We start from the raw sequence: 26,358 nt of genomic DNA, 5'->3' as shown, positions 1-26,358 counted from the left end.
CTTTTTGTAGACTTACAGTATTTCATTTCATTTCATATTACATATTTCTTATTGCTTATTTGAATCACAGAAGCGAGCAAGGACGTGGGAAAAAAGGCATGTTGGATGTTATGATCCAAACAGCATATTGACCGGTGCAAAAAAGTTGAGTCATAACTAGAAAAAAAGAAAAAGGTCTTTTTCCACTGTGGGCGGTGTAGGCACACAGCAACCACAGTAGATTTTACTGACACACTTGCAACTGACTTCACACTGTGGCCAAACTCAGAGCTGCCAAATCCTTCTTATGTCAGTTTTACCCGAACAGTTTTAGACTGCAATTTTGTGAGATTTCGGAGCGACCCTGGAACCACATGGGACAGTAAACAAACTGAAATGTCTGTTTATACTTAAGTGGACAGGCAACAGCAAACCCGTGAGAAAAATACATTCTTAGTACATTATCTCATTCACTGTGTGTCTGGTGAATGACAGTGCGATGACACTGTTCCTAAAACTGCTGCCAACGCCCCTGGGATGCTCCCTCAAGGATCCCTGGAGGTCCCTGAACACAGCTTTGAGAGCCAGATGACAGGTCGCTCTTCTTTGCTTGCGCGCAACTACACGCAGATTAGGAGCACACGCGCCCGCGCACACACACACACACACACACACACACACACACACATACCCGCCTCCTCAGAAACGGCTCTCGGTTGGTCCATCAGTCGGTCAGTCTTTATCCTCCCTTGTGCCGGTGGCGTGTGTGAATACGGACCGGAGCTCTGGAGGTACTAGGAGGACGACGACGACGGCGGCAATGACGAAGATGATGATGATGATAATGAAGACAACACAGAGAGGGGTTCAAACACATGACCGCTGTCGTTCCCATATTGCCACGAGTGGGGTTTGTGATTTCTGCGCGGATCCTTAACAACTTCTGCGGTTAATAAACGGCAGTTGTTTCCAGTGGATAGTTCATTTAGTCTTTAAATGGAGGCGCCTCAAAGGGAAAATCTGAGTTAAGGTATTTCACGGGCTGTGTGGGACGTTGAGGTGTTGCGTAAAGCTCCCGTGCTGCCAGTTTAGGAGAGTTGAGAAGCGGAGTGCTCCTCTTTGGATACGATGAACAACTCAAAGAATCAAAGGGTAAGGTTTGTTGTGTTATTTCCAAACGTGTAGCCTATTGCCGAAAGATTCAGAGCACTTTTAAGTTTTAGATGAAATGGAAAATGTCACACGTCACAGTTCGGGTTAATTCGTCACAGTCAGTATGTATGATCCGAAGAGATCTGGAGACATCTCACTGGATCTACTATTGATTGTGGCGAGTCCACTCCGATTATGAGCTGGTAACTCAGTTTGGAGAGACGCAACGCCTCTATCGAAAATCCTGGCATTTTAAAGTTGTCTTGTTCATATCCCAAATCTGCATCTCGGATTGAGCCTAATCAGGACCTATTTTGAATCAATGAAATATTTTGGATGAATTCGGCTCGCAGCTGATTCCACCAGCGGCTTTAATTAATAAAATCCGAACTTTTAGAATTGGTTCACACTGTTATTTACCGCCCACCATGTTTCTTCCTAAATGGAAGAAGATCGAGGGAATAATAGATGAACCAGTTCTAAAATGTGAATTTACTGGAGTAACTTCTTTAATTGGTGTATAAGGTATATGCCGAATTAAAGAGTGGTACCGAATGATTTGTGAAATCTTTTATGTAGTGTTTCTACAAGTTAGTAACTTCTACTAATAATTACGTTTTTTTAAAATTGCAAATTTTTTAAGTCAGTTTGGTTACAATATGTCCCAAATTGTGCAAATTGTCTATGACTGGTTGGTGTGCCGTTTCACATCAGGGTACAGGCGATGTTACGTTAATACATTTCCTGTGGGCATAATGGCCAGTTCAATACTAATAATAGCAACTCATGATTTTGTTCTTTTATTTGTCACCTTAAATAACTCATTCTCTATGGCTCTCTCTGCTATGCCTGTGGGTTGCTGGAGTAAATGAAGTAAAAGGGGGGGTTATTAACTCTCAATTTCATGTTGTCTGACTGCACTGTGACATATCACCCAGCCTCCCAGAGTTGGAACAATGTGACAACTGTGGGATATTACTGCAATAATGACTTGCATCTCCCAGTCCTCAACCTTGCCCCTCCCTTGTGAATAAATCTTTCCTAAACGCCTTGAATTGGCAGCACAAAAATAGCCACACTTAAACTGAATGCTGGAGTAGAAAAGACTTTTACATGTGAGCATTTGTTGCTTTTTTTTCACAGCATTTAAATAATACAATTCCATGGTTTTCACATAAAGCAGAGACACATCTATCATGCTTTCATATTTCTATTTCAGGCAGCAGTTTGCCATGCTTCCCACTTAAACAAATGAACGCCGAACCACAGAAAAGTGCTGAAAAGAAAGGACGGATACCAAAAAAATGTTTTCCTCAACATGCTATCCCCTTAAGAGCAGCAGCCAGATGGCCTGAGTGTGTGACAGGCAGTCATTCTAGTTTCTTGGTTTGAGCCCATTTGACCGGCAGACTGGTGGCTCTGACCACTTCCTATAATCAACTTTTCTATCACCACTGAAACTCTATCCATGCACAAATGAACCAAACAACTGGCTGCATCTCTGTCCGCTGATTGCCTTCGCTTTACTTAATGATAGGCTGCTTCCTGACGTGAGAGAGCTAGAGTTTAGATTTTAGCCTCATGTTGATTAAAAAGGTCACCTGCATCAACATCAGTCAGAGATTGAAAGAGCAAGACGGACGTGCTCTTTTCATTCCTGGATTATAGCCTGCGCTTCTGTGTGTGTGTGTGTGTGTGTGTGTGTATGTGTGTGTGTGTGTGTGCGTGTGTGTGTGCAGTGCATAGATAGCTCAAAGCGTGTGGTGTGTGTTCATTTTGTCCCTACTACTGTTACAACCACAGCCATCTCTGATCATTAGTAGTGAAAAGGTCACTGATGTGCCAGAGCTCCTCCTCACTACACAGCATCCCCAACATTCACTGCATGCTGCAGTTAAACTGGTCTTCTGTTGCATGCATTTCTGCTTGTGCTTTGTATTGCGCTTGCAAATATGCAAGGGGGGAAAAAGTCAGCATCCCGTGTCAGTTCATTGGCCATGGAATCCTTCGGCCCTTCGTCTTACAATCAATAACCACTTACTGCAGAGAAGCTTTCTGCAGTCAAGTCTCTGTCTGTCCACCCAGCTTTCTGTCTCTCTCCTCTCTCTCTACCTATCTATCAAGATAGATATCTCGAGTGTCTCCTCTGCTTGTATCTGTCTGTTTCTCCTCTCTCCCCAGCCTTCGTTCACCTCTGCAGTCACGTGTGTGTGTGTGTGTGTGAGTGTGTGTGTGTGTGTGTGTGTGTGTGTGTGTGTGTTCCTCTCTCTGCCCCTGCTACGGTGCTGCTGTGTCTCTGCAGTAGAGGTCATTCTGTTTTCTCTGCTGATATTGTTCATTGCTTTTTCCCAGGAGGCCGCTGCCGGGATAGGCAGGACTTCCTCAGCCTGAGAAACGCTGGGGTTACTGCAACCCATTACTCTATGTACTGTACGGCATGACAGCAGCTGTAGAGGAGGAGAGGGTGTTTTGTGTGTGCGTGTCTCCTTGAGCCAGTTGTCTAAGGAATAGTGTGAAAAATGAGGCACTTATACCCTGCTCCGCCACAACATTGCCTCTCCGCCCACCCAATTATAGATCTTTTAACTCACACTTATTCATACGCACACTTCCTTTCTGTGGGGACTTTTTTTAATTTTTCACAGCCTCTCTTGCCAGGTTTGGTTCTCTTCTCCTGTGCTCGGTTGCTTGCTTCCCGACTCAAACACACACTAAACAAAGTCAGTTCAAAAGCTGCCCTGACATGCCATGGCAGAGCTCTCTCAGTAATGTTCTGTCCTATTTTTCTTTCCTTTCTTTCTTGTGGCAGGCAGAGCCCTCGATGGGTTTGTCCTGACATGAGTGCCTCATAAAGAAAAGAGAAGAGAGTGAGAGACAGAGGAGAGAGTGAGGAGAGCGAGGACAGATAGGGCTGATGCAGGAGGACGGATCTGTGCATTGTAAGAATCATACGCGGGACAGGATGTATATTTATGCAGCAGCAAATTGATGGTCTGTCCTCATGATGTTGATACAGTGGATGGGGAAAGGAGTGATGGACAAAGAGAAGACAGGCAGATAAACAGACAGACAGACAATTAGAGAGGAGTGATGACCTGACGAAGCAGAGGGAGATTGTGAAGGGATTGATGGTCATGGAGGAGAGAGCTCAGTCCCGCAGACAGATAATCGGACAAGCAGCTAATGTAGAGCTGCTGGCAGCGGATCACAATCAGACCCGGTTCACGTCTATCTGTCATGTCCATCTGAGGAAGCAGATGCTGAGCTGTCAGTCATTTATACAGTGCTGTTAGACAGGCTGTCTAATACCTGCTACACCACCTGTGTGTGTGTGTGTGCGCACGTGCAAGTTTTCCTTCATTTTAAACTGCATCAGCTGCTGCCAATCCATGATTAGGCCATGTTTGTGTAGCAGAATTGTTCCTGTGTTTCTGATATGAGCAAAGCCACATGTGTGCACAAACACACACACACACACTCACTAGATCTGTAGAGATCTAATTGATAATCCATCTAGGCTACCCTTTATCCTGCTCCCATGGCCCTCTGATGAAATGCTGGCATGGCCGAATAGAATCGATAGTAATAATATCAAAGATACAGCTTTACACATGCACACACATATCCTTCCTTGCGCACATCATGCTGCTCACGCGATACTTCACTGTGGGTTGGGTTTGGATGTTGGAGACAGAGAGAATTGTGGGTGAAGCATGTGTGTGACAGAGGGCATAAAATAGCTCATGGATTTGCATAGCAAGAGAATATGAAAGGGATGCAGTGCACAGTTAAAGCTTGACTCCCGAATGGTCTGCTGCTGAACAACAATGAAACACATTTAGCAGCGTTTACTTATCTCTGTGTGTGCGTGTGTCTCTGCAGACTGACTGAAGTAGAGCCTCCATAAATACCGCCACACTGAGCAGTCAGTGACTGTCAGACCTCTGTTCTGCATTTGTTCCACACTGGAAAAAACTTGACCGATATGGACCAGTTGTGATATTCTTAGACTGACTTGGCCAATAGCCAGTATTTTGAAAATACACTTATCTTCTTCAGATTTGAATTTAGTTTAGTAAATTTCAGCTGGTTACCAGCTACAACTGGTGTCTGTCTGAGCTGTGTCGGTGTGTAGACAAGTGATGGAGTAAATGAGGGTGTAGAAGTGTTCCGCTAGTTTATGTGCATGTATGTAAATGTGGTTCCCCCCAATCTGTTAGAGTTGTTCTGGAGAGCAGAGATAAGAAGCGCACACACACACACACACACACACACACACACACACACACACACACACACACACTTTCTGCGATTAATTATATTCCCTCTCTTGTTCTTTTTGCTTTTCAATCTCAGTTGCCCTTATCCGCCTCCTCGCCTTCCCTAACTCATTTTCTCACCGTCTCTCACTGAACTGGCACAAATGCTTGTACAAACACACACACGTATGCACAACACACACACACACAGAGACTCCAAGGGTTAATGTGGACCATTAGTAACCAGAGCAGGCTGTAAGTGCTGTATAGTGGCAGAAAGGTGGAACCAAAGCGACAGACTCAGGGACCGTGAGTGGATCTCACCTTACATGTGTTCCCTATGACATTAAAATGACTGTCAATTAATCACGGCAGTGAAACTAATACTACTTTTATTATCCTGTGATAGCAATATTCCTCAGGTTTTAAGCAGCCATTAATTAATGACATACCGCAAGGCTGGAAAGCTGTAAAAAGCAGTGTGCTGTGTTACTTTTCAGATGTGTAAGTTCTTGAGAGCTTGAATTTTGTTGCTGATCAATTGAGGGTACGAAGACTATAATTTCTGAAAGCATGAAACTGTTACAATTGCAAAAATTAGTGGCTTTCATCAGCGCATAAGCTAGAAACCCCCCCACTCACACACACGCATACACAGACACACCCTCCAGCTGTGCCTCATCTGTACCTTTCTTGGTCTTTTTATCCTCAGGGCAGAGGGCTGAGGGTCAGCTTAGTTATCGTCAGGCTTTGCTTTAACTCACTTCAGAAGTCCTGCAGCTTCATGAATATTGTAATGAACCGCATTCACTTCTGGGCTCTCGCTGGTCGATAGCGATTCAAGGACACACGAACACACACAGCTTCATCACAGAGTATCTTTCCGCCTTGTTATTGTCTATCTCTGTCTCATATACCTCCATGGCCAACAAAAAGCCTCACCTCCCCTCCAACAGATCTCACGTGGGGGCAGCACATGTGATTACATACACACATGTGGCCATATAGTCTAAATAAGGCAACAGTAGCAACAGTGATGAATAATAGAGAGTGATAAAAGCAGCTTCAACTACAGAGCTCCTGGTTAGAAATGGGGCTCAGAGACGGCAGACAGAATAGAAGAGAGAGACAGACAGAGGAAATGACTATGTTTACATGGATTGCAATATCCCAGTATTGATTAAGACAGTAGAAGCTGTAAACAACATTGTCTGATTACATTTACCTCTATAAGGCCCAGGTTTGTAATAAGCATAATTGAATTATGGAGCATTCCAGGAGAGTAGAGGGAAGAGGAGGAGAGAGAATAGTGGACACACACAGTGTAAAAATATATGTGGACCATCTGTGTGCTTACAGGGTATAAATGTGTTGGTAGTGATGATGCCAGTCAAAAAAATATCGGCATGACAAGCTATCACTGAAAATTGGATGCTTTTATTCAGTTTAATTAAAAATAAGCGGGATGGCATCTGTATGGGAGGAGTTAAGTCCAAACTTAAATGCCAAAACAAACAAACACCAATACAAACACACAAAGTCTCTTCTTCCTCCTCCAAGTTTAAGGGCAGCAGGCAAACAACAAAACCATATGGTCAGCAGAGGCGTTGGATATGTAAAATAAAAAAAAGTCACATGACAATCATGTTAGGATTTTATAAAAGCTCTGTTTTGCTTATCCATGCTACACTGCAAGTGTTCTACCCAGAGCCCTTTTGAATGTGAATAGAAGACTTCAACTGAGAAGAATCGTGCATTTACAGATTTAGCTGCATTAAGATGGTCTTAGCCCCACATGCTTTGCACTTATCTGTGCTCTCCATGTGTGTCTGTAGTGTAGGAACGAGAGCAGAGGTAAAAGGCAACAGGGAGGAGAGTTTGGCAGGCTTAAATGCTAGTTAGGCCGGCTGAGCTAATTAGCCCCCCGATTTCCTCATCCTGATTCAGACAAGGAGGAAAGCCTGGGATTACTGAGATGAGCATTGTGTGTGTGTCACTGAAATTGTGTCAGGCTGTTGGAACTGTTCATCGGCAGGGGGGTTTGGGTGCACTTGCAAAAAGTCAACTAATGAGAGCTTTAGAAATGTGCTACAGTGTGTTGCACAGCACGTGTTCGGATGAGCTTGTGGTGGTGAGATAACTAGCCACCCCCTCACCCCGCTAAGGATGAAGCTTAATTGCACGGGGCCCAGCAGGGATGCCACTCTCCCTCGGGAAACTGTGGCACTGTGACCTCTTGCCCTCTACACCCTCCCTTTGTCCCTTTTAGCTGTTCCTCATCTGCAGTTTGCCTCTCCCTATCTTCCCACTCCAACAACACTCCACCCCTCCTTCTCATACATCTCAAACATGTTTCCATCTCGTTGCCTAACACCTAATTTTGCTAAAGTGATTGCTGACATGAAAAGGAGAAAGAGATATGAGAAGTAACATACTGAAGAAAGAGTCTGTTTTGTCAAAATGTTTGTTCTGTAGAAGTTCATGTTGATTCTGTTTTTGTTTTTTCTTTGCAGCATGGAAATTGTTGATTAAATTGCCAACAGTATGCCCCAAATTAATCTGGCATATTTGCAGAGGAATATGATGCTCTGAGCAAACACTGGTATGCTCTTTGCATTTCAGGGTTTGCTTATTGCTCATTTATCCATGCTGTGTGTAGGACTCCTGTAAAATACACAACCAGTCATGTGATACTGTTGACCAGTCGCAGGTGAAAGAAATTTCCTCTGGCCAGCCTGGACACATGACAGAGATCAAACCCACGGCCTGTTGCTGTATATTACTCCTCCCCCGGGTTAACCCAAGATGCGAGGTAGTGTGTCATACATGACTCTGAGGTTTATGGGAGAGTCAAATTAGGTTGTTTTTTTTGTCTTTTAAAAGAAAATGTTGTCCATATACTCTGCTCAGCCGTATCAGCGTAAGCGTTAAGTGACTCAGCCAACGTCCGTTCACAGACTAACACCTCTCTTCAAACAGTCATTTGGTGTGTTAAAGAAAGAACAGGCTGTAACGACATGTGAAAAATTCCAGCACAGAGTGGATTACAATGTCACATCAGTTCCTTTTTGCCTCATGTGTATCTTTTAATGTGATTAAATCCCCTTTACTCTATCTCCCCACTTAGGGATGCACTAGCAGAGTGCTCTCGCTGTGAGAGATCACAGCAGTCTTTGATCAGGGGCTTAGAAAGACCTGCTGCATACCAGTTCCTTTTCCTGAACCTCCTTTCTCTGTATGGGCTGGCTAATTAGCTAATAATACAGTATCAACCTGTATAATAGTCAGGAGCTGTGTTCCAGGCCTGCAGTGCACAACGCTGACTGTGCCAGTTAAGTTCACTGACGAGGTTACAGTATTGCTGTGTGTGTGTTCTTAATTCATTAATTGCCTCTTGCAGGCCCCAGACAGTCCAGTCTGCCAGTTACTCTCATTAGGGTTTCTCCATTACTGTTTGATTGAAAAGGAAGCTCCTTGGCGACAACTCTTGTCCCTTCTCTGTCTCTTTTCTCACCAGGAGCTGTGGATTGTGTTTTCTTCACTTACACAGCTGTGAAACATACAAAACTATGCCAGAACTGCTCAAGAATACAATTATTACCATCGCATAAGTTTTGTGAGCAAACCTTTTATGGTCTGTTTGGATCCTTGAAGAGTACAATATAGTTTGTTGTGCTTATTTTGCATTCAGCTCCACAAGTCAGACAGGATTTACAATCTGAACATAGCATTACTTTGTGTTTTGAATGCAGTCCTGTTTGTTCCCTCCTGGTCCTCTTAGAGGCGGGATGAAAGAGGAACAGGAGGGGGTCCTGCTGTTATTAGTGTTTTTCTGCTGTTGTTACTCACTTACTAATAAACTATCCTGCAGGATGAATGTATATCTTTTTTTTCCCAGCCCACAGTTATTTATGAGTCTGGTCTGGAGCCTGCACACAGCGTTTCATAAATCTATACTCTGCAGGCCTGTTAGTTATATGCTGAGCTGTATTGCTGAGAGACCACACACAGTCATACAGTATACTTACACACACACAGGTGCTCACACACTTCCTTGTTATTATCACCTATATATTGCCTTCAAATGATTCTGCATTTTGGTTTGCTTTGCCTGCTGCTTCTCCCAGCTCCCACTGTGCTACTATATGATAATGCAGACCTGGTGTATTAGGCTGAGTGTGCATGGCCGTGTAAGAGCCATCAAGCTTTAGTGTGCCTATAAATTGCTGAAGTGATCACTGCTTGGCAGACTCTAAGCTCCCTGTGCTCTCTCGTAGCTCTAAACAAATTTGTTTTATAGCTTGAAATTCACTCCACTGTTGCTCTCCTTAGGGCCGGCAGCCAAAAAACAAATGCACTTGTGAGTACAAAGTGCACACAAAGAACAACTATGCACTGATTCACTTGCATGCGCTTGTTTGCATACACAGGCATATTCCGTCAACTCCTGCATGTGTACATAAAACATGATTTAGGACATAAACGCATGCATATTATTGCTCTCTTTAGCACCGTCTGCTCTGACTCCGCCCCCTGTGTGCTGGGACCCGGCTGCATTGAAACACACTGCCTTTGTGTGAGAACAGCTGGCTGCAAAGTCATTTGGACGCACGCTCACACACACAAGCACATGTGGGCAAGCACTCACAGATACAGACATAGCTTTCCATGCAAGCAGAGCTGAAACAGTCTCTATTGTCAGTGAATAATTGAATGCATAAGCTGTCGGGGGGGGGGGGGGGGGGGGGGGTCACAGTGTTCCAGCGGTAAGGGCAAGTTGGTCCACTGTTGAAACTCTATAGCAATCACCTCAATAATGACATCAGCATGTTGGCACCCTGACCGGGGTACACAGGCACATTTTGCCTGGGGCCCTGGGAGTGTGTGTGAGTGTGTTAAGTCCTGGCACTGAACAGACTTGGACTGCTTTGTAGCCAGCGTTGCTGTCGTAAAAGGCGAATGCAAACACTCCACCCTGTTACTGTTTCTGTCGCCCCTCCTCTCTGTCTGTCATGACCAGTACCCAACCAGTTCCCTTCACTGTTGTTGTGCCCTGGCTTCCCAGCGGCAGCTGGAGTCTGAAACACTGTGGGGATGTTGTTTGGATGAATCAGACCATTGTTTTTGAGTGGTTTGGGATTGTTGTCTGTTTTCTGTTTTCTCCTAATCTGACTCCAAGTGGCGTGTTCTGTAAATCTGTAAATGTACATAATGTGTACGTGTTGCACTTAATGTGTGCTTTGGTATGTGTCTGTGGGCATGCGTATGATAGGGTTAGGGTTAGGGTTAGCAATTCACTCCCCACTCCATTTCATCCATTTGCCCATTTTCTATTCATTCTTCTTCCTCCGTCATTCTTCCCACTCTCCCTATTTTCTACTTGTATCTTCATTCTCACTTTTCATTTTCTCTCATAAGCTAACCCTCTCTCAGCTAATATGCCATTGATTTTTTTTCACTCTCTTCATTTATCTTTTACCCTTTCTTGCACTCTCAACCGCTCCCTCCATCATTAACTGAAGCCAGTGCTCTGGTTGTGGGAGAGGAAGAGGGGAAGAGGGTGAGCATGAGGGAAAGTAGCGGAAGAGGGTGGAGAGGAAGGCGAGGCACATAGTTGTGGCTGACTAATTGAAAGCCAGCAGTTTGGTCAGTGAAGTCCCAGCGCATGGGAGTGGTCAGGAATTTGCAATTCTTGGTTATGTTTGTGTGTGAAACAGAGACAGATCACATTTGTGTCAATCTTCATGTCTGTGGCCATGAAGATTGACAGGTTGTGCACGTTCTTTTGACTGTGAGCTTGTGTGTTTGTCTGCTTGTCTGTTTTTGTGTGTGAATGAGTGAGCAAGACTTTGCCTTTTAGTCAAAGTGAGTGTGTTTTAGTCCTGCCGTTGTTGTGCTCCACAGTTGTCCTCTTGCTTCTCTCTTGTCTATCAGCCTCTTTGGCTCTGTCTGTCCACCCAGCTTTTGTACTGGGCCAGTCAGCCGCGGCGTCTCGTCTGTCCACAAAGAAAACAACTTCAGAGTCAGTAAAGAAGGAAAGGTGGCTCGGTTTTGTAGTCCTTAGAGAAACCAGCCTTAAACTGGAGGATGCAGATTCCATCCCAATGACAATTTCTCTAATGATACCGATACTGATGCTAAATGTCTGCTAAATGTTTCATATGTGATGCACATTAAGTGCTGCAGTAAACACGTCCTCTGAACTGGTATAATCTAACAAGACTATGACTACAATCATGCTAGCGGCTCTGTGCTCTGTGGACTGTACTTTGGCACAGCAATGCTAACATGCTCAAAATGACAATGTTAACATGTTGATGTGTAGTAGGTATGATGTTTACCATGATCACCATCTTAGCATGCTTAAATTTGTTAAAACAACATTATGCAAGAATTGGTATTTGAATTGGAGTGCAATTTACCCTCATGGACAGCTGTACATGTGCGTTTGTTGACAAGCTGAAGGATTTGGATTTGGTGGGCTGACTTGGCTTATGATCAGAAACTACGGAGTCGACAACTTTGCTAACACAGCCAAACATCAAGCAAGTGCAACAACATAAGACATAGCAAGCCAGCTAATATTAGTAGTCCAAAAGAAAGAAGGCCAGCTCGGCGTCCATCTTGCAGCCTTTTATTTCACGAAGCTCTCGCCAACAACTAAAAGCCAGTCCGAGATTTACTCATGTCCGGCCTCTTGCTCAGTCACTCTCTCTTTTTCTTTTCTTAGCTTCCTCCATCAACGTCCTATTCGGCCTCTTTGCCTCTGCCATGATGTCCGTACTGAGAATACCAGGCTAGACTTGTGTAGTGCCATACAGCGTTTCTCGTGGGAGATCTACCCATTCAACCAGGTTACATAGTGCATAGTCGTGCGGGGCGCAGAATGGGAATGAGAGAGGCACCATTGTCCCTATTACAAGTCAGAGTACCATCTAAATGATGTTGAAGCTGTTGTTTTAAGGTAAAATAGTTGCGTAATGTTGCTTTACTAAACCAGTAGTATGTAAGTATTAGACAAATGTATAAATTGCTGCTAGCTGAAAAGTTCAGGGATCAGCAAAGTGATTACAGTTTAGGTGGATTCATCCTCTATCGTCCATGAAGATCTGTACCAAATGTCATGCAATCCATCCGATAATTGTTTTCCGATATTTCAGTCAGGACCAAAGCAGCACATAACAAAATTGCCATTTATTGTGCCATGCTGCTGGCATGGCTAAAAAAATGCTGATAAAAATATGCTTTCTATATTCAGCTCTTAGATTAGTTGCAGCATTTCACAATTATTAATTAGAGTCATTTTGTAACTCCTCCTCCTCCTCCTCTGTGACTTTAATTCCCAAGTGGTTTGAATTAATATGGTTCTGCTGTAGAAAGCCAGCTGTGTTGTTTCTTGATGTATTTAATACTCATTTGTGTGTTAAGCCTAACCCCATGCACTGACCCCATGCTGTAACTGCAGTCATCTGGTCTGCTCAGGGATAGAGGTCAGGGGTCAAGGGTCAGTGATCTGAGCAGGAAAGCTTATTCATGCAGAACAACACATCGTAAACAAACCATTACACACCATCTGCAGTGGCGTCAAATCCCCAACCAGCATGCGTATGTTTGTGTAGGTGTGTGTGTTAGTGTCTCTGAGATCACACCCACAGACACACAAGTGAGGATCAACACACACAGCCAGACGGGGACATAGAGTTGACAGAGGAAGTGACCATCTGGTATCTACTGAGGCATCAAATGACCTGCTGAAAGGTTACAATGGCATTATGCATCACACAGGGATACTCTCAAAATATATTGTTGCTTGAAGCAAATATTGTTTTACTATTGACTATTATTTAAACTTGATCTAAATTCTTTCATAAGTCTCTTTAACGTTAACTGCCAACAAGTAATTATGACGTTTTTTGTCTTTATCCATTAGAAAAATGTCAGGTTTTGGAGACACACACATAGACAGTGACACTACATCTCCCAATTATTTCCCCGCCTGCTCATTTACAGAGCTTCCTGCTTCATTACCTTAGCAGCAGATTTGCTCATATAGAACCCACCACCTCTCTTTCTGTTGCCAAGTCTCTTCACTTCCCTTCCACCTCCCTTTTGCCACCACTTTCTGTGTTTTTCGTCTCTTGCAAGTCCAGCACCTTGATCTACCTCCCTCTTGCTTGTCGTCATCCCTCCCTCCTCATCCCCTCACCTGACACCCTGCTTGTCTCCTGACATTCAGCGCTTTCTCTTTCTTTTCTCCTACTCGCAGTTACCTTTCTTATCTCTTGTTTTTCTCTCAACCGCCTCTCACACTCCAGCCAGACCTTTCTGCCCTGTCAACCCATATCTCCTCCTGTCTTCTTGCACTCCCTGCTTTTCTACACCTTTCCTCAAGTCCCCCCTTGTTTTCTTTGACACTACCACCTCCCCTCTGTGTCGCCGCTTGGTACCCAACATGCACTGCATCCCCGTCGCCCATCCACCTATGCTTCACTCTCTATCTGGCTGCTGTCCACACTGCCACCATCACAGACAGGCAGTCTCTCTGGCAATGCCCACTGGTCTAACACCTGCTACTCTGAAGACACTGTGTGAGGGAATCACTCTGACAACATGTGTGTTTGTATGGTCGTATTTAAGTGTGCCTGTGAGCATTTGTGAAAGATTATAAAAAGGAAATGAGTTTCATCCACTCTAGGCATTTGTCCTGCCTGTTGTTGCATGTGTGTAAGCCTGTGTTATGTGGTATGTTTATCTTTTACTTCCCTTACTGTAAGTGTTTATGTCAGTTTGTTTGTGCTGCTGTTAACCCGACATACAGCCAGACGTGCGGATTAGTTAGATCTAGGCTGCTCGTCTTCTATTCTGAGATCCCCAGAAGGAGAAGCTTGTTAATTTAGCTGCTATAAATACAGGACCTCCTCCTAGCGGGTCACTTGAAGACCCACTGCAGAGAACTGGACTGTGGTGACAGCTCCTTTACTCTGTGTATGTGTGTGTGTACTCAATGTGTGTGTGCATTCCTTCAAAGCTGGCTGGCTAGCCTCCGGCTCAGTGGTGCATGGAGCATGGTTTGCAGTGCCACCACTGACAAGGACATTTGGGCACAGCCTGAGCTGGGCTTTCTCTCGTTTCTCTCTTTATCCTCAGTTCAACCCCCCTCCCCTTTTTTTTTTGGTTTATTGTTTTTTGTTCTGATTTTATAATATGTCAATGATTATTTCAAATATAAGATTTAAAGCTTGGTCTATAAAATGCCAAAAGCAATGACAAATGTCCATCAAGTCCAAAGTGGCGTATTCAAATTGTTTACTTTTTGAAAGAGTAGAACAGCAGATCTTGACATTTGAGAAGCAGGGGATATTTGAAGATATTTGGCGAATTCCTTCAACAATTAATTGATTCAAATCACAATCGATTTGTCAAATAATTGTTTCAGCTGTCTTCCCTAGAAGTAGGACTTTAGTAATGAAGATTCCACAAACAGCAGACAACATGTTTATGTGTCTGGGCGCAGGAGTTTCAGACCTTGTGCTCATTATTGTAATTTTGGTGATTGAGGAAATATGCATGTTATTTTCTTGCTATCTTCTAGTATAAGTGTCAGTCAAATATTCACTGCATAAAAATCAGAAACATAAATGCCAGCTTGGATGTGCATTTTCCCTCCTCTCCTTCAACTCCCATTCAGCTAAAATGACTCATTCTGTCTCCAAAAACAGATACTTGGATGAAAAAAACCAACTCAATCAGCCAATCAACTCTCATAAACAAACACTTCACCTACAAAATTGAATTCTCCACTTGTGCCTTTGCAGACATCCAGTAGTTAACTGATATCTATGTTTATACTGTTGCTGTAATTTGGTCTTTTTTCTTTCACAGTCAAGAGTGCTATAATTGCTTCTCAGTCAGTGAAAGTGTTTATTTAATGACAGGCTTTCTTGTGTAGCTACATTGTGTTCAGCATTCATGGTGTAGATTTTACACGACTCTAGACGGATCATTATCTTCATCAGCATAAATACACTCAATCACACTCTCATTTTGTCTGATAATTCTCCGCTCTGGCAGTGTTTCTGAGTCTCCTAGTAATCACCTCCATCCCTGTTAATGTTATACCATATAATTTGAGTAAGTGAGACTGTAATGCATGTCAGACTATTACTGGCCATGTTTTAATGTTTTGGTGGTTTGATGGTTTGATTTGGAGACAGAGCAGTTGGATCTTATGTGTGATTTACAGCTGTTAGTGTAGCTTTAATAACCATGCAGAGCAGGTGTGGTTATATCCCAAGAAGCAAGTTAGTTTTTCCAATATAGCGGTTAATCAGAAACCTCATTTTGGAGGACACTGCATCCAAGCGAGAATCTGTGTCCAAATGTGGACTTAAGTGTCCAAACTGCATTCATTCCTCTCCCACTGCGCCTCTGTTGAACAAAGTGTGGCACTCATGCTAATACAGACCACAGGTAGAAAGGAGAAAGAGAGGGTGTGGAGGAGAAGAAAGAAAAGCCAATTGAGGACAGTGAAGTGGAACGGATGGAGAGTGAGAGAAGGCGGAAGAAAATGAGCAGTGAAACTATAAAAGCTTAAATCAAAAGAATAAAAAATTCATAAGAATCAGGGAGAGAGAGGGGGAAGATAAATGAGAAATATCGAAGTAGAGGAGGAGAAGGTGCATTTATCAGGCAGAGCGGGGGGTGGGAAAAGAAGGGCAAAGGGAGCATTAGAGATTATTTGTGGGGAGAGTGTGAGCTTGTTAATGTATCGCTGATGAGGACGAGCACACACACACATTCATATACACACACTCCAGCAGCCGGGCAGATGTTGCACGCCATTTGTTCGTTCTGTCATTATGAACACAAAGTAAATGTTTTCCTAATTTGCTTAACCAGTTCTTCAAAGACGACCTTACTGGTCGATATTCCCTGGATTGAAGCAATTGATGTGCAAATGCATGATTCATGTTTTTGCTTAAAAAGGAGCACTGGCACTGACACTCAAGGTCAACCTGGCTTTGCTTTAGCTTGGTCTTTGTTTGATTCCTGGCTCGCTTTGTGCTCTCCCATCCCTCTCACTTCATATGTTAGTTCTTTCGTTCACTTCCTTGTGTTTTCAGCTCATGCATACATTGTTTTTGCACTGCTGAGAGGGGCTTAGAGATTTGTTTAAACTCTGGACAGCATCACCAGAGGCAGAACCAGACAGTTTAGGACTGAGGAACCTTTACCATCTGCATGTGTTTGGGTTTGTGAGTGTGTGTGTGTGTGTGTGTGTGTGTGTGTGTGTGTGTGTGTGTGTGTGTGTGTGTGTGTGTGTGTGTGTACTCCTGCGTAAGTGTACACATACATGCAGGGTGGCTTTCTTGTCCCAGATAAGCCAGGTCAGATTTTGTTTAATTTTCTTTTTTCCTTTGAGAAAGCAGCTCGAGGAAAGCGACAGTGGCTAGAAATCTCAAAGTGTACATTTGTGTGTCTGGGGTCTCTCGTTTGGGCTGCAGATGTTCAATGTTTGACAGCTTCATTCTTTATTCTCTCACTTGAGATGTGCTGCTCCCTCTGTGTGTCTGTGTCTGTGTGTGTGTGTGTGTGGTGAATAAGTTTGCACTAAATGATTCAGCATCTACGTGTCTGCACAGTGGGGGGTGGGCTTGTCGTAAGAGGGCAAAAGGCCGTGTGTTTGAATATTGTCCATACCACCACATATACACACACACACACACCAATGAACAGACTCTTGAGTGCTTTCAGAGACTCACCTCACTAATGTATCCACAAGAGACAATGTAATCTCCTGCAGACTTTCTCTTATAAAAGGCCCTTCTTTGTGTCACTATCATTTAGAGAAGTCATGCCTATTCTCCCTTACTTCCCTTACATTCTCCTTCCACCATCCTTTTTCTTTGCAGGACAGCGATATCCAGAAGAAGATTGACCATGAGATCCGGATGCGCGACGGGGCCTGCAAGCTGCTGGCTGCCTGCTCCCAGAAAGACCAGGCGTTGGAGGCGGCGAAGAGCCTGCAGACCTGTAGCACTCGCATCATGGCCTACATGTCGGAGCTGCAGAGGATGAAGGAGGCTCAGGTCATGCAGAAGGTCACGCGGAGGTCGTCGGATGCAGGGCCGATGGACGACAGACTCCCGTGCAAAGGAAAAGTGGCCATCTCAGGCAAGTAAAACCTTGTCTTAATGTCTGGATATGTGTGGTTTGTTGGGGGAATTTGTTTTGGTGGGGAATTGCAAGGAATTTGTGAGAAGCACAACTGGACCAAGCAATATATAAGGGGAATAGAATCTTTGTGATCCCTTTAGTGTTATGATTTTTCATTCTCTCCTTATTGTCTGAGGTGAACGTGGTGACTTGCAGATGCTGCCCATTGCAGTATGAGAGAGGGCAGTCTGTTTGTATCGCAGACACACTGCAGAAAGATCATTCACACCAGGGAGAAAGACAACAGGGGTGAAAGGGTTTTTTTGTCAAGCTGCTCTTGTTTTGTTTGTTTTTAGAACATGATGAGAAGGTAAAAAAATAAATATTAATGAGATGTGAGACTGGGAGCATGTGTGTGTGTTTGTGGGTGGAGGTTCTTGGGGGCGCTGCTGCATGTCTAGTACCCAGCTGGAGAGCACGCCACACACACACACACACACACACACTCACACAGTCAGTAATTAGCTGTGGATGCTTTAGCCAGTGACTGAAAGCAGCATGGGTAGGGAGACGCACATACAGATACATATCAGTTAGACAGTAAGGGTGATTAACATTTTTGTGGTCTAATCCCCTGTCTGTTGTTGTTACAGATCTTCGGATCCCTCTCATGTGGAAAGACACGGAGTACTTCAAGAACAAAGGAGGTGAGGAGCCACCTCTGTATGCGTGTGAAGAAGTTTGATGGGTTATTAATGATTTATGCCTGTAGGATTTGTTCACTCAGTTATGAAATGGCTAATTCCAAGATGTTGAATGTGTGTGAAAGCTTCGTCTAATCACAGGAGTTCCTCATGACTAAAGAACAAAAATCACCCTTTATCATTGGCTAGAGGGTGAAACACTTTTGAAGATATGCCGACCCATGGGACTGTGCAGACAGCCAATACAGTATGACATTGTTTTTGCTCTATGCAGGGCCCATAGCACAGCTCCTGGAGCTGATCATTACAATCTGTTGCAGCTTTACCAGATATCTCTGTATTTTACAGGAACTGATTTTTTTATAGACGTGAGAAACTCCTGGCAGCACAACCTGACCTGCTGTTCAGTCCTGCTGGCTTCGCCTCTTGGCTCTGAGGAGCAGCAGCACAACTGGGTCATTATTAGTAGGGTAGAGAATACTGCCCTACAAATAATGAAAACAAATTACATCTGTTGTGCATTTAAGGAACTCCCTGAGTCTTTTGTCCTGTGGAATATTACTGTGAACCAGGTCATATTTAAATGTGCTTAATGGCATGTCAGATTTCATTGGTGCACTGAAAATATAACAGTGATAATCGTTATATTGACCATTTGCTATCCCACCTCCTCTTGATAGAGTCAATGTGGGTTAACCCCCGTGCAGTGCTCATTCTCTCCCCTGGCAACATGAATGGAATTAATCTGCATGACCTGTGCATATAAATGAACTCAAGAGACAGGTAGTAGCCTCTTAACAAAGCTTAATGAGGCTGTTAGTCAAGGTCATTAAGCACATCGAGACATATAAACTAAAGCTCAGGAGGCGAGGAGGAGTAAGGCATGTTCCTCTCTCACGTGTCCAATCATATTTTAAGTGTTTGAGTGTTGAGCTCATACTTATAAATATAAGTTTGAATATTAAGTGTCAATGTGGCGTAGACAGGCAAGCACATAAGTGGGAGCAGACCACCTCTCTCAGCCTTTTCAGCTGTAGCCTTGAATTTGAATGAGATGGCAAAATGACTGTATTTGATTGTGCAGTAGAAGAAAAACACACAATAGAAGAAATAGTGGGGCCACACTATTTATATGACAACAATGATAGCCAAGATAGTATTTCTACTATTTCCCACTGTTATTATGGATATGATGGTGTCGCGTTTCGGCACAAGGATTCATCTAATTACCCATAATTATAGTGAAGCATGCCCAAAAAAAAAAGGTATTACAGCTTCTTTATAATGCAAGTGTATTCCCTCAGATAGTTCCTTTGTATTGTATTTAGAAGGCAAGAGTTGTTACCCAGCTCTCTTTGGCTACTGCAACATTAAAGACCTTTGTGCTTCAGTTTCAACCACAAAACATCCGACAATTCTTAACACAGCAGGCCATTGAGATTGCTAAACTGAAAATAGCAACAGTAGAAGTGCTTGCCAGACAGGTGGAGGAGCTGATCTTCTGTGACACTTTAACTACTCAAGTCATATGCCCTGTCTAGCCTCTGGCCTCAGCACTTTGTTAAAACAGTTAACTACATCTTGAAGGTTGCAGGTGAGGCCGTTTTGGAGCTGAAAATTAGTTTTCAAGTGATGCGATTGAATGAAAGCTGTGTGGTGTTTCACAGATCATTTTTTCCCTTTTTTGCCTTTCCACCTCGTCCTTTTGTAGAGCTTCATCGGTGTGCAGTGTTCTGCCTGCTGCAGCTGGGAGGAGAGATCTTTGACACAGACATGGTGATAGTGGACCGGACACTCACAGATATTTGCTTTGACAACACCATCGTATTGTAAGTCATCTGTCTGCTCTATAACCAAGCACATGCTCACATGCAGTCTGTGAGTGACACTGATAATGGTCATGTCCTGTATCCTTTCGCAGTAATGAAGCCGGCCCGGGTTTTGAGCTGCGTGTTGAGCTGTACAGCTGCTGCTCAGAGGACGACTACTCGGCAGGGAGCACGCCAAGGAAACTAGCCAGTAAACTGAGCTCCTCGCTGGGGCGTTCAGCTGGGAAAAAGCTCCGGGCAGCCATGGAGCCTGGACCATGTAGTCCTGTTAGCAATGGAGGGGCAGCTCCTCTTCTGCTGCCAGTTCCCTCTGTACCGTGAGTGTAGTTTAAAATCTTTTATTGCATATAGAGAGAAAAATAACATATATTTGAGAGAGCACAGCTAGGCATATTACGTAGATCACGTGTTACTATAAACATTCATGTTCAAACACAGAATACATTTGTGTCCACTCTCTTGTGTGTTGACAGGGGTCCTAAATACCACCTCTTAGCTCATACCACCCTGTCACTGTCACACGTCCAGGACAGCTTTCGCACACATGATCTCACCATCTCAGGCAACGGTGAGTGGCAACCTTCATCAATCTGTCTCCTCAGCATCTTTCTCTTTTCTCGGCCAAATCAGCCATCTGCCTGTTTTTCTGTCCTTCTCTCATGGCTGTGTCACTTCTCCTCCCTGCATTCTAATAATTCCCCTTAAACCGAGCATACTGTGCGTCTTCTCCCATCCTCCTCCTCCTCCTCCTGCTCCCCCTTCTTCTTCCCCTTCCTCTCTGTCCTCCCATGTTCTCTGACAGACAGCCATTGTCAAGGTCACAATAATAACGGCTGTGCTAGCGAGGTGACTGCTGTGTAAAGCTGTAATAATGTGGGCTAACAAGGGCCCAGAACCTCAGACAGACAGGCCCCTAGTGTTTTATTCATTGGCCCTTCAGCCTGCTGTAAAGTTTCACTGCTGCACTTCATGACACTCCCTGCAGCTGCCAGTCTTTTACACCCCTGTTCCTTGTTTTGTGTGTTAAAGGGGGGGGGCAGTGTGACATGGGGAAGAAGTGTGTGTGTGTCTCGGTGTGTGGATGCGTATGACTATACATGTTTGTGTGTGAATTTTGAATGTCATGTGGGAATATTTTATTTATTAATGGTGTTTATTTTTGTCCATCCATCTCCCTCTCTCCCTATAGAGGAGTGTTCTTATTGGCTGCCGCTCTATGGCAGCATGTGTTGCCGCCTCGCAGCACAGCCTCACTGTATGACCCAACAGATGATGAGCGGATGTTTGAAAGTTAAGGTAAGTCGGCAGGTGTTTGTGACACTGTTCCTATCAGGGTTTCCATAGTTTTTGGCTTTTGTCCTGGTTTATTTCTGTCCTTTTCTCCTCCTCCACTTCCCTCCTCTCCTTCTTATGTTGCCATCTCTCTTTATGTTTCTTTCCCTGCACTTAACTCATCATTTTCTCGACCTTGCAGCAGTTGGGAGGTGACCCTCAGAGTTGGACAAAAGTGTACGCTGTTCTAAAAGGAACAAGCCTTTTCTGCTACCACCGGCAAGAAGATGTGGAGGCTAACGTTGAGCCAGCTTTCACCATTGCCATCAACAAGGTCAGCAAAGGAATCACATGAAAATGGAGAAACTATCTGGAATAGAGTAAAACGGTCCGTCTCCTGAGGTTGACCCGGCCTTACAGAAACCCATACAGTGTTGTTTTGGATATGCCTAAGGCATTGGTAACCTAGATAGTAAGGCGTTGGGCTTGTGGATAGCTGCCAGTTTGAATCTCTTGAGGTAGACTCTGAGCCAAAAAAGTAAATAAGAAGTGAGTTCTTCTCTCAGTAAGTACTATTAAGGTGCCCTGGAGCACGGCACTTAGCCCTCAGTTGCCACAGAAGAGCTGCTCAGAAGCCAAGAGTAGAAGACTGTGGTTCTGTTGCTCAGCTTTCAGGTGGCTGGCAAGGCTAGAAAAGAGCAAGCATGTCTGGGTAAAAGGATTTAAAGATTTCAGAATTAAATCTGTTCGGTATCTTCCCGAGTCTTTGCAAACACAATAAGACATAGCGGCCAGCCCCATCCAATCAGGAATCATATGTCTGTCATCCCTCCGTTTTTTCCAGGCACCAAAGTTAAGTCAGTCAGCCAGTCAGGTTCTCGATCATCTTATTTCCTGCGTCGGTGTCTGAGAGTTGATGCCTGTGGGGCTTCTCATTCCTTCCATAGTGACTCACTCAGTCTTTTGTAGCCTCTGACCCTGAGCTCACAGCTGACCTAAAGCCAAGTCAGTCAGAGTGATCATCTGCGTGATACTTTGTTAGTCAGTTGTCTGGCTGTCTGAAAGAGGAAGGAGTGTGACGAACGGAACAACACTGCCATCTAGTGGCCATAAACAACCATGACACATTTGGATTAGAGTGAGGAGGTGGGAATTGGGAGTCTGCACCTTTTGTTGGATAATTGCTGAAGGGAAATGGCTTGGAAGAGTACTAATTAGTGGCTTTATTAGTGAGGGCCTAATTTCAGTGGGGACTTACAATTACAATTGCCGTAATGATCACTTGTTGCAGCACATAATTTTGTTCATTCAGGAGTACTGGCATTCATTCCTGATTGTAGTCATTTTGTGGCAGATGATTGTATTCTTTGTCGCTCCCGTGTTTCAGGAGACCAGAATTCGTGCATCAGAGAAAGACCCTCACAGTAAAGTTCAGAATATCTGTATCAGTAACCAGTACGGAGGTGAGGAGGTCACACACACACTGACAACAGACAGCCGCGAGGACACACACCGGTGGATGGAGGCCTTTTGGCAACATTTCTATGACATGAGTAAGTATTATGCTATGCTGTAACAGAGGAAGTGTGTGTGGTATACACCCACTACATACAGTCACTCACATATAGCACCATAGCTGCCTCCATTTCAAGGACGTACACTACTGTATCTGCTGCTCGGTGCTTTGAAAGTAACAGTTTGTCTCCAACATACAGGCCAATGGAAGCAGTGCTGTGATGACATAATGAAAATTGAACTGCCATCGCCAAGGAAACCAGCACCTGTCACACCAAAACAGGGCTCACTCTATCACGAAATGGGTAAGGCCCTGATTATATCACTGTGGATCTGCAATCAAAAACATTTTTGGTCTAAAAATCAGTGGAAAAGACAAAAGGGAAAGCAGGGAAAGAAAGCACTCTGCCTGCATTGCATGTGACTGTGTGTAGCTTTAATTCCTTGGGGTACACGTGCATGAGAGGTGCTGTCAATTTTCCTCTCCAATATCTCAAACTCACACTCTGCTTTACTTCTCTGTACTGTAGGTAGAATGGGTCTTATCTCTGACACGCTGACTCACTCTCTGTCCTTTTGTTTCTCTGTCTCTCTTTGTCCTTTTCAATTTTCCTTGTGTGTCCTGAATCCATCACTCCTTGGCTTCGTCTCTTTTGTCCTTCTTTATTATTTCCTTGTGTCCTCATTCATTATTCATGATCAACGCCACATTCATCAACTTTCACCATTAATTTTTAACGGGTGAATTATCTTTATCCTTGAACGAATCTCTTTTGTTCTCTCATCACACCTTAACATTCACTTCCTTCATAAACATGCGTCAAACCTTATCGGTTTCTGTCATGGCCACAACACATAAAAACTCCACCTGTTGCACACCTCCTATCCACTCTCCACCCCTTCTCACTCGCCAACCTTCCTCTCGGTTTTCCTAACCCCCCCTGGCAGCCCCTCTTGCCACACCCTCCTGTGAGGGTCTTCTGCTGCAGGATAACGCTGTGTCTGCTGAGATTCGTGCTCTGCTCTCATCCTATTACAACGACAGGTGAAGTAACAGGAGTAGGGCTCCATATAAATCATGTTGTGGTAAATGTTGCAGTCCAGGACTAACTGCAAATCCAGGACCAGCCTCATCTGGCTGATAGTGAGTAGATTTTGCAAAACAGGGCAGGACAGGATTTTTTTTCTTTCATCAGCGTCATTGTAATTGAATGAACATTAAGACATGTTCAGAATTGAAGTTTTTAACTGTACAATGCATCTTGTAATTGATCTGTAATCTTTCCTCTTAAACTCACATTTAAAAAGATATTATTTCACAAACAACAAACATGTCTCTAAATCCATCCAAAATCCATAATCTCAGTAAAAATATTCCTTAATTTTGCATTAAAACTATCCCAACACCTGCCTTAAGAATTTTAAAACAATGGTAAGAAACAGCATTTCAGTTCATCTCAAATTATGACTGGATTGCCAATTCATGTACCAAACGGTAAGAATTTGAGACAAACCCCTAAACCAAGCCCAGTATACAGCAGTATAATGTTGAGTTTTGCTGCATCTCTCCTGCAGTTATTGAGTCATCTGATGACCTCAGCAGCACCGTGTCAGACATCTTGGCTCGGAGGATGCAGGAGCTGGAGCTCCGCAGCCAGCTGGGCACCTCCCCCACCTGGATGTCTGTGTTTGATGAGAGCAACCCCAAAAGTGCTGGCCGCCCCCGTCCCTGTACCTCTCGCCTTTCTGGCCTCAGCCCCTGCACCCCTCATCGACTGCCCCGGAGCCCTGTGAGCCCTCATCGCTGCCCACAGCCGGGTCTGCTGTCCTCAGATGCAAGCCTGACCTCAGACAGCGACAGCCACTGCAGCACCAGTCCCTGCTCTCACCACCGTGGCTGGGCCGAGCCTTCTTCAAACTTCTCTCTCTTGTCATCTTCCCCCTCCCGTCTGAGGCCGCGCACTCTGTCGCTGGATGCTAAGCTCAGCACCCTTCGAGGGAGGGGGTATGGAGGAGGAGGGACCTTCCAGTGCCCCTGCCAGCCTCCTCCCTCCTCGCTGCTCGCCCCACTCCCTATCTCCTCACGTTCACCTCGGTCACAGCTTAGCACACAGACCACGCTCTCCTGCTCCAGCTCCACCTCCAGCAACAGCTCCAGCAACAGTGAGGGCAGCCACAGCCCAGAGTCATCTGAGGGAGCCCCCTTCTCAAGGCCCTCCCCGGCTCGACGTAGCCTCAGGAACCTCAGGGCCAGACTTGATCCTCGCAACTGGCTCCAAAGTCAGGTGTGAACTTCCTGCCTGAAAGACATTTTACGCTGGCCTAACGGCAACAGTGCTCATTAAACCATGGTTTAACTGGCTTAACATATGTGAACCAACCTCAGGCAGTCTGCTAGGCCACATGCACAGCCCTGAGGAGGGTAAGCTGCCTCTAGCCTGCCTCCTGGTGGAGGGTGGGTCGTGGAAGAGCCTCCTGGGGCAAACTGGAATGTCTTCTAACACAAAAGACAGGTGACAATCACTGCAGGCAACTCTGCTCTTTGCTGGGTTGCCACAATTTTGAAGATGGTCCAAAACTAAATGGGAGGTACTCTGCTTGCTTTGAGAAATGATGGTCGTGCTGCTTGGGAGAAAGTGATGCTATGAGCTAAGGACTTGCTCCAATAAACACGCCACACTTGGCCTACTGTCTGACCCTGGACTCTTATCCTGAAACTACAAAAGGTTTTGTTCTCTGCATCAGCTATCTTGGCCACTTAAACATTGTTTCGAGGTCATCTCTATTAATGCACTAGCAGTATGTTGACTGGATGTTTCTGTATTTTATAAAATTAAGGTTTTCAGTGTTTATGCTACGAAAGCCAGTGAGCATGTGGCAGGACGAACATGCAAGATGAACATAAGGTATAATCAGTCAAGAGTTTTCAAATGTTAGAAACCGTTAAGTGTGGAGGGAAGGGTTTGTGTCCGTTGCTTGTACTGTGATCTACTTCAGTGTACGTATCTAATTATTCATACAACAGATGAGCATTGTGGTTCTGCTAAAATTACTATGCACCATTGCTTTTTTTTTTTTTTGCATGATTTGACTTAAAGTTAAAATGTTGAACTACTTGAGATCATTTCAACAATGAATCTGGTGAAAGCTTAACTTTATGCAAGTGCTCATACTTACTGTACTGGTTATTACTGTGATCTCTTCAGGGTAAAAATCTGTGCTCTGGTCTTAATTTTTACACATTTGTCTGCACACTATTGACAGGCTGTCGTCAGAGCTGGGCAATAGATCCTTACATACATAGAACAAACCCTAGAATAAACGGAAATTAACCAAAGTGTTATTGAAAACCCAAGCCATACTTATAATTCATAAGGAACTTCCAATAAAATGTGAAACATCCAACAATCAAATATTATGCAACACAGAATCATTTCTTATTTAATCGTGGCTGTATTCTAGAGAACTTTCTATAAAACTGAATACTTGCAT

At 44.3% G+C, this 26,358-nt stretch overlaps 1 protein-coding gene across 3 annotated transcripts in view; it reads left to right on the top strand.

Annotated features, from left to right (window-relative positions):
• Positions 1–25,157, top strand: part of rtkna (rhotekin a) — a 51,966-nt gene extending 26,809 nt beyond the window's left edge. For 2 of the 3 annotated variants that reach the window (XM_070904756.1, XM_070904757.1), the window contains exons 2-11: positions 17,303–17,564; positions 18,200–18,253; positions 19,962–20,079; positions 20,172–20,396; positions 20,553–20,647; positions 21,269–21,375; positions 21,557–21,685; positions 22,739–22,904; positions 23,067–23,171; positions 24,442–25,157. In XM_070904756.1, coding sequence (XP_070760857.1) covers positions 17,303–17,564; positions 18,200–18,253; positions 19,962–20,079; positions 20,172–20,396; positions 20,553–20,647; positions 21,269–21,375; positions 21,557–21,685; positions 22,739–22,904; positions 23,067–23,171; positions 24,442–25,157 — 1,977 coding nt within the window. Of the gene's footprint in view, positions 1–17,302; positions 17,565–18,199; positions 18,254–19,961; positions 20,080–20,171; positions 20,397–20,552; positions 20,648–21,268; positions 21,376–21,556; positions 21,686–22,738; positions 22,905–23,066; positions 23,172–23,814; positions 23,916–24,441 lie in introns of those variants that run through there. The other variant, XM_070904758.1, reaches the window with a different exon arrangement.
• Positions 25,158–26,358: the final 1,201 nt, after the last annotated feature.

Source organism: Enoplosus armatus, chromosome 4, assembly GCF_043641665.1.
Source record: "Enoplosus armatus isolate fEnoArm2 chromosome 4, fEnoArm2.hap1, whole genome shotgun sequence".
NCBI lineage: Eukaryota > Metazoa > Chordata > Actinopteri > Centrarchiformes > Enoplosidae > Enoplosus > Enoplosus armatus.
The sequence above is the reverse complement of the archived record's forward strand: the minus strand, read 5'-3'. Positions and strand labels throughout refer to the sequence as shown.